Below are 7,354 nucleotides of genomic sequence, written 5' to 3'. Positions count from 1 at the left end.
GAAGCTTTTTTTATGCATAAATTATTCTCGAAAGAACACAATAGTTTAAAACGATTTTTTTCAAAGGAAATAAAGTTTTTCGCAAAAGTGGTCCTAGATTATATCTCCTTTTTTAAAGTAAAATTGTGTTCATCAAAATCGGTCAAGAATTACGTCTGTTTTTATTGTTAGCGTAAATTATTATAAAGCCAGGAATGATGAACAACCTTAATACAATGTTCCTTCCTTTTGACATTAAATGATCGGCAAAAAAGAAAACAGTATTAAATTTAAACATTTGTATATTAATTTTATAAATATTTTGTTATCTACAGCTACATAGATACATATATACCTACATAGATTTCCTTTTTGCTGTTTCTATTAATTTTCGTTATGTAACAACATGCAAAACGCCCTGCATGATTTTAACGAATATCTGTGAATAATTTTATATGTTCGATTTGTATTATTTATTAATATATCGTTTTAATACGTAAAATGAATATTTATATAAACGAACTAATTGATAATTTATTACGCAACTTCGGATATATTCCATTAGTTCAGTTTACAATACGTTCTCTTATAGAAACGAATAGTAACATAAAAAATATATTATATATGCGTTGTTAATTAGATAATTAAATGTGAAAAAATAAACAATGTAGATTTTCATAAAAAATCATAAAAATATTTTCTTTTTGAAAGAGAAATATATACAAATTATGTAATTTCTCTTTAGTAACACGATCTAATATGCACTAACTAATTTATTGATAGTGTTTGATTGGCAAAATGAAAAGAGCGCGGCAAACAAAATTCGAAAGAGCGATGAGCGAAAGAGCGAATATGAAGATTATGAGATTAAGCGAGATATCGTTGTAACATATTGTTACGATTATTCTCCATAACGCTTATCATCCATATGAGTATCAACTTTGGGGAAAAACGATATATCAGTTTGACCATTCCAATCAATAAAGAATGTGGAATGAAGCCAGTTGTGACGATTTCCTTTCCGATCGTTTTTATAGCACTTTGAACATATTCATCTGGAGTTGGTATCATCCAGCCAGCTTTTGGAGAATCCATCGTGTGATTGGTCACAGTTCCAGGTAAAAGACATTGCACGATTATACCACGCTTGCCGTATTCGATTTGCAAATCTCTGCTGAATTTTAAAACGTAGGCTTTCGTTGCTGCGAAAACAGTCAATAATGGACATGGCATTAGAGCCACGCTAGATGAAATATTTACTATAACACCTTTACCACGTAAAACCATCTGTGGTAAGACTATTCGACACATGTTCGTCACAACAACGATATTGCAATGTATAATATTCATATAAATTTTATCCTTATGTGGTAGATCCAGGAAGTATTCAGGATGAGGATAAGAAATACCGAGATTATTCACCAATACGCCCACCTCTAAATTTAATATTTCCTTCTCTATTGCACGGTAAGTTTCCATTCCTTCGGAAAAATCTAATCTTATTATTTTCGTTCTAACATTGCAGAGAGCTTCTATTTCGTTGGCGAATATTTTCAAACTTTCAGTATCGGGACTTATTAGGACAACATTTAATCCTGCTTTTGCAAGTGCTTCGGCATATGCTTTCCCAATACCATGTGAACAACCAGTTACCATTCCCCATTTACCCATCGATAATAAATCAATTTTCTTGTCGTTCGAATAGCCATTGATCAGTTTACGTATTATGCCGTGATAGATTTTATAGCTCCAGTAAAAGATTGCTATATAACCTATTTTTTCTATAATACCCATTGCGAATGAGATGTCAATTACAGAGCGAAATAACGCATCCGTCCATTCATTTTTCGATGATTTCTAGTTTCGGTCATGTCAAACATGTCCTCCATTCAAAACGAAAGATCTTTACGAATGTTCAAATAGCTCCTCTAAACTTCAGGAAACATAAAACCGTGTCCGTTAAAACTGCACTTTTATCGCATTAATTATATCGTTTTAAGAAGAGATAGTCATTTCATGAAATTGTGAGTTTGCACTGCATCGATAAATAATATACAACATAACGCTATATAATCAGGAATAATTTTATTGGTTATTTTCTTATACTTCTTTACTTATAAGTCAAATAAAATAAACGAAATATTAGCGTCGTCTAACTCATTTCGAAAGAAAAAAAAAAAAAAAAGAAAACGAACAATTAATCTACACTTTCACATGACTCTTCCACAACAAGAGACTGTACATTCGATTCTCGTAACCAATGTCGAAGAGAATTTATTTGGTGGCATAATGCAAACGTACTGGTACCACCTATAACATTGTACTGTTCAACGCTTCTTTTAAAATCCCAAATATATTCCACGTCCTTCTTAAAAATTTGACTAAAAATTTTTAATATTATATGAAAAAGAAACGTGAATAGTTTATATACAGTAGATTCTTTTTATGTTCGATATAAAATAATTTACCTTATTTCCTGTAATTTTTCTAATGGTACGTCGCACAATGATAAACCTTTCGATTCGGCAAAAGTTACAACTTTGCCAGCCAAATGATGTGCTTCTCTAAACGGTAACTAAAACGTTCAAAATTTTCAAAATCATTAATATCAATTATGATTATTTATTTAGATCACTTCTCTCTTTCTCCATTTTTTATATTTCAATCTATGATGTATATAAACGTCCATTGCTTACCCCTTTCCTCACAAGATAATATGCCAAGTCGGTGGCAAGCATATCGGTTGTTAAAGCATCGCTGCATTTTTTTTTGTTTATTGTTAAAGATCCTAATGCTTTTTCCATAATAAAAAATATATTATCTAATGTATCGAACGCAGAAAATAATGCTTCTTTGTCTTCTTGAAGATCTTTATTATAAGTTGATGGAATACCTTTGAGAGTTGTCATGAAGCCCATACACTGAAATCATATATTATTAGTCATCTTTTCTTATCGTGTAAATTATAATTTCAATAAAGTAAGATACAAATATTAATCGAATTGATATTGTGCAAAAAAAAAACCTTTCCAAGTAAAGTGCCACTTTTTCCACGAATTATTTCCATTAAATCAGGATTACGTTTTTGTGGCATTAAACTACTGCCGGTTGAAAAGTCGTCGGAAAATTCTACGAAACCGAATTCACTGGTATTGTAAATGATCAAATCTTCGGCCAATCGACTCAAGTGGATCGTAGTTAAAGATGACCAGAAAAGAAATTCAGCTATATATTGAAAAATATTTTTACTCTAAGATATTATTATATATATATTATATAAAGAAATATTTGGAAACAAACAAAAATCTTACCAACGAAATCTCTATCGGAAACCGCGTACATACTATTACAACTAATGTCTTCAAAGCCAAGATAAGTTGCTAAAAATTGTCGATCTATCTCAAATGGATTTCCAGCAATGGCACCACTTCCTAATGGCAATACGTTCACACGTTTACGAATTTCTTGTAATCTTTCAACATCAGCTTTTGCGTACCAAGCATAACTGAATTATCATAAAGAATTATTATTATATAAATTTTCCTTTGTTTTATTTTTTTAGTCTTTTTAATATATTATTTTTACTTATTTAGTTATCTGTAACCAATTAATTTTAATATTCAAACCTAAGAAGCCAATGTGACCATCTAATCGGTTGTGCACGTTGCATATGAGTATAGCCAGGCATAATCACATCGTTATCTTTCTCAGCACGATTTATAAGTGTCTAAAAATAATTGATTTTCAAATGATATTCCATTTAGTATCGCATAAATCAGCTTCATAATAATATCGTTAGTAAGTTTAACTTTCAAAAATAAAATATAAAATATATACATACCTCGATAAAGTTATTAATTCTTAAACGAAGTTTATCTATCGACTTTCGAAGATAAAGTCGAGTATCCGTTATTGTTTGATCGTTACGACTTCTACCAGTATGCAATTTCTTTGCTACGTCACCGATTAATTCCTGTGATAGCAAATATTGATCGATTTATCAATCATATCAAAGCACAATTTTAATAATGATCTCTCTGTTCATTACTCGTTAAAATTTTACCGATAATCTACGCTCATTTGCACTATGAATGTCCTCGTCTTGATGAATGATAACAAAAAGATTATCCCTCCATTCGGCCAAGATCTATTAACATTTGTTTTATCATACGTTTTATTTATTTATTTTTTAATCAAGTAATTTTATTTAAATGAATTTCAAATACTTTCGCTCTTTTTTTATCTTTTTAATCATTGAACCTTTTTAAAACCATTCTCGATAAGTTGTACTTCTTCTTCCGTTAAAAATCCAGCTCTACATAGTGTAGTTGCATAAGCGATACTTCCCTGAAAATATAACTATTGTAATATTATATACACATACGTAGATCATTTACTTTACCTCTATATCTTCTGCATATAACCGTTTATCGATTTTAATGGATGCGTTTAGATCATGAAAATCAGGATCGATTTCCTTTGTAAAACGACCACCCCATAATTTCTGACAATCCTGCTTATATTTATGCGAATTAAAGAATTGTTATTATACTATTATTATTATTATTATTATTATTATATTATTATTGTTATTATCAGTAAAATTAAATATTTCTCGAAATCTATTCAAAACTACCTTACATATTTTCACAAATACTTTCATTTCTTTACTCTCTCATTTACATTCACTCATTTATTAATGGTAATGAAATATTTATAAAAAATAATTCTTACCCGTGCCGACATGGTAAAATTGTAAATTCTGACTGATACGCAAACATACGACTCGATGTTTTCTATCGAATGCCTTTTAATATCATTTATTACGCAAGTTTCGTATAGCGTATCATAAAAACATAGCATTATCATTAAAAGATAACCACTGATGCTAGTAAATTAAACGAATGTATGAATATCTAAATACATGAAAGCGAATTACAAATATCAAATGTATATGGAAAATTAAATGTATATAGAAAATACATATTTCTTATCTCCGAAGGAAATAGAAACAAAACTTAAACAGGAACTACTTTTTCGTGTATAGGCATATCAGTGTGTCTTTATAACATTATATTTCCTTTCTCTAACATGCGTCATACTTGTGGCTTTACTTTTTCCGTTTTTAATGATGCTATCAAAACTGATAGAACATAGCCGTCACCGTATATGTTTCCTATCACATCCTATCTGATTCCTTTCTATAAAATAATACTAACAGTTTAACTTTGACTAGCGTGTGTATTACAAGTCGTTCGGTGCAATGATTAGTGAAGTTTGTTTTGTAAATATTATTTTTACAATAGAGTATAGAGGATATTCTAATACCGTAGAAGGTTGATACAAAGTAAGATAGCAATCTAATAGTAGAGATAGAGTATCTGTTTTTCATCATTATTGATACAATTCGTAAAATTGTGTACTAATATAAATTCATTATATATTTGTTATATATATATATATATATATATATATATATATACGCATTCGTAAAAATACAGGTCAACTCGATATATTCTCTTGACAGAAAGTTAAGAAAGGACGTTGGATAATTGTCACACGCACTGTAAAAGACGAAAGATCGTTAATATATACTTGAACGCTTATCTAAATATTCATCGACAAAGCTCCGCAGTAATCTTGATCGATCCGTTCGCGAATGTTTTCTTTTCTTACCTACTCGCTCGCTCGTTCGCTCGGCTCTCCTAACAATAACAAGTTTTCTTCTTGACGGTTAAACAAATTTGTCAAACGATCGATCGTACGAAGGACAACATGGAAGAACCTCGCCTGAATAATGATAAAGTGGAATTAAATAATAAAGGATTACACGATAATGCGAATGATGTTGAAAAAATTGTTACATCAAAGGATATTGTTGTATCTGTTGATACGACGGACAAAAGATCGCAAGCTTACAACACACGAGCTGTTAATACTTTTGCAGCGAAGAAAACTGTAGCCCAGGGTATGATGGACGTAGCGTTGATTACAGCTAATGCTAATCAGTTAAGGTACCTTATTGAATATCAACGAAATAGTCCTACCTTTTACGTTATTCTGATTCTCATTGTCATCAGTCTTTTGCTACAGGTATGACGTCTTTTTTTTCTTTTTCCTACACGCAATATATATGTAGATATACATATAATAATGACGAGCTATACATTATTATGAAACTTTTTGCGAAATCAGAATGACGCGATTAAAGGAGTTTTTCTTTGTTATTATTCTTTTAGATCGCCGTTGGTGTAAGTTTAATTTTTAAAGGCAGATTCGATATGAAAGGACAATCAAAATCACTTAATGCACGAAAAATTAATAATTATGTTGTCGTTGGTGTGTTTCTTATAACTATTATTAACGTTTTTGTCGCTGCATTTAGTATAACTACACCGGCTACCATGGATGTATCATCTACGTCTATGGCTACGTAGATATTACTCATGCAAAACATATAATGTTCATTTTCAACATTACAGATTTTCCCATAATAATTTTATTATTAATTTATACCCTGTTTGTTTGTAACAATACTTTGCAAATAATATGAATGCACTAGAAACAGTATTTACATATTTTTTGATATCGCTCGAGTCTCGTATTTATAACTATCAATTATTGATATATCATGCTTGTGATTATTTCGTGAATTAAAACTTGTACATATAACAAATACTTTTCAATATTTCTTTGTTTATATATTATCAATAATTATATTAATAAAATCGTATAGAGTATTAGCTACTGCAAAAGAAATTAATCTAATTTTTAACATTACATTTATTCATTCAAAATATAACAGTAAAACGAATAATTTATTCTCATTTACGTGTCATATTCGTACGTCGTTTTTTTTTTTCTTTTCTTTTTCTTTTTTCCCTTTAAGAGTGTAACTAATCTATTTGGGCGCATGAACAATTTCATTGAAATTAACTACTTAGATAAATAACAATATCACTTATCTAATACTTTTTCTTTTAAAGAATTTTCTAAGTGCATAATTTATTAATAGTAAAAAGTTAAAAATAATTTTTCACAGTAATTTTTATAAAAAAAATACAGAACATTTTTGTAAACACGAAACAACAAATATGTCTTAATGTATTTATTATTTTATACCCAACTTTAAATATGAGATACTAAAAATACAAATATATATTTCATTGCTGAAGAATAATTCATAAATATAATTGTATATTCATATTATGTAATCGTAATAACTTTTTAATGTGAAGATTCTATTAAAATCTATTTCATCGTAATACGAGAAAAGGATTATTTTAAACGTAAAAAAAAAATTTTTTTTCTCATATTAATCAATAATATTAAAAAAAGACTCATTATTGTACCTTAAGAGCTTTGTCGCGTGTCA

General features: G+C 29.1%; 3 protein-coding genes across 5 annotated transcripts; 1 reads left to right on the top strand and 2 right to left on the bottom strand.

Annotated features, from left to right (window-relative positions):
• Positions 1-309: 309 nt before the first annotated feature.
• Positions 310-2,074, bottom strand: LOC122632108 (very-long-chain 3-oxoacyl-CoA reductase-like). Its single transcript, XM_043818589.1, has one exon. The coding sequence runs from the start codon at positions 1,771-1,773 to the stop codon at positions 847-849; it is 927 nt and encodes a 308-aa protein (XP_043674524.1). The 5' UTR covers positions 1,774-2,074; the 3' UTR covers positions 310-846.
• A 26-nt stretch (positions 2,075-2,100) lies between these two features.
• On the bottom strand, positions 2,101-5,002 carry LOC122632103 (argininosuccinate lyase). Of its 2 annotated transcripts, none has more exons than XM_043818580.1 (11): positions 4,714-5,002; positions 4,382-4,492; positions 4,240-4,338; positions 4,043-4,126; positions 3,821-3,952; positions 3,606-3,706; positions 3,291-3,484; positions 3,005-3,204; positions 2,676-2,900; positions 2,448-2,554; positions 2,101-2,360 (listed from the first exon to the last, which is right to left on the bottom strand). In XM_043818580.1, exons 1-11 carry the CDS (start codon positions 4,846-4,848, stop codon positions 2,177-2,179), a joined length of 1,572 nt encoding a protein of 523 aa, XP_043674515.1. In that variant the 5' UTR covers positions 4,849-5,002; the 3' UTR covers positions 2,101-2,176. The 2 variants fall into 2 exon arrangements, with proteins under 2 accessions (XP_043674515.1, XP_043674516.1); XM_043818581.1 differs by having other exon boundaries at positions 4,240-4,326.
• Positions 5,003-5,178: 176 nt separating this feature from the next.
• On the top strand, positions 5,179-6,549 carry LOC122632107 (ninjurin-A-like). 2 transcript variants are annotated; one of them, XM_043818586.1, is made up of 3 exons: positions 5,179-5,326; positions 5,481-6,072; positions 6,219-6,549. In XM_043818586.1, the coding sequence occupies exons 2-3, from the start codon at positions 5,755-5,757 to the stop codon at positions 6,414-6,416; spliced, it is 516 nt and encodes a 171-aa protein (XP_043674521.1). In that variant the 5' UTR covers positions 5,179-5,326; positions 5,481-5,754; the 3' UTR covers positions 6,417-6,549. The 2 variants fall into 2 exon arrangements, with proteins under 2 accessions (XP_043674521.1, XP_043674523.1); XM_043818588.1 differs by having other exon boundaries at positions 5,213-5,345.
• The last annotated feature ends 805 nt before the right edge of the window (positions 6,550-7,354 follow it).

This window comes from Vespula pensylvanica, chromosome 9 (assembly GCF_014466175.1).
Source record: "Vespula pensylvanica isolate Volc-1 chromosome 9, ASM1446617v1, whole genome shotgun sequence".
Lineage (NCBI taxonomy): Eukaryota > Metazoa > Arthropoda > Insecta > Hymenoptera > Vespidae > Vespula > Vespula pensylvanica.
Note: the sequence above shows the minus strand (reverse complement) of the source record. Positions and strands in the feature narration are given on the sequence as shown.

Bases quoted from the DNA above. Each gene is read 5' to 3' on its own strand.
- LOC122632108 (XM_043818589.1), bottom strand. From the start codon at position 1,773: ATGGGTATTATAGAAAAAATAGGTTATATAGCAATCTTTTACTGGAGC.
- LOC122632103 (XM_043818580.1), bottom strand. From the start codon at position 4,848: ATGATAATGCTATGTTTTTATGATACGCTATACGAAACTTGCGTAATA. The intron at 4,493-4,713 runs GTAAGAATTATT...AAATATAAGCAG, and splicing joins ATTTTACCATGTCGGCACGG to GATTGTCAGAAATTATGGGG. The intron at 3,953-4,042 runs GTAAAATTTTAA...TTGCTATCACAG, and splicing joins CAAATGAGCGTAGATTATCG to GAATTAATCGGTGACGTAGC.
- LOC122632107 (XM_043818586.1), top strand. From the start codon at position 5,755: ATGGAAGAACCTCGCCTGAATAATGATAAAGTGGAATTAAATAATAAA. The intron at 6,073-6,218 runs GTATGACGTCTT...TTATTCTTTTAG, and splicing joins TCATCAGTCTTTTGCTACAG to ATCGCCGTTGGTGTAAGTTT.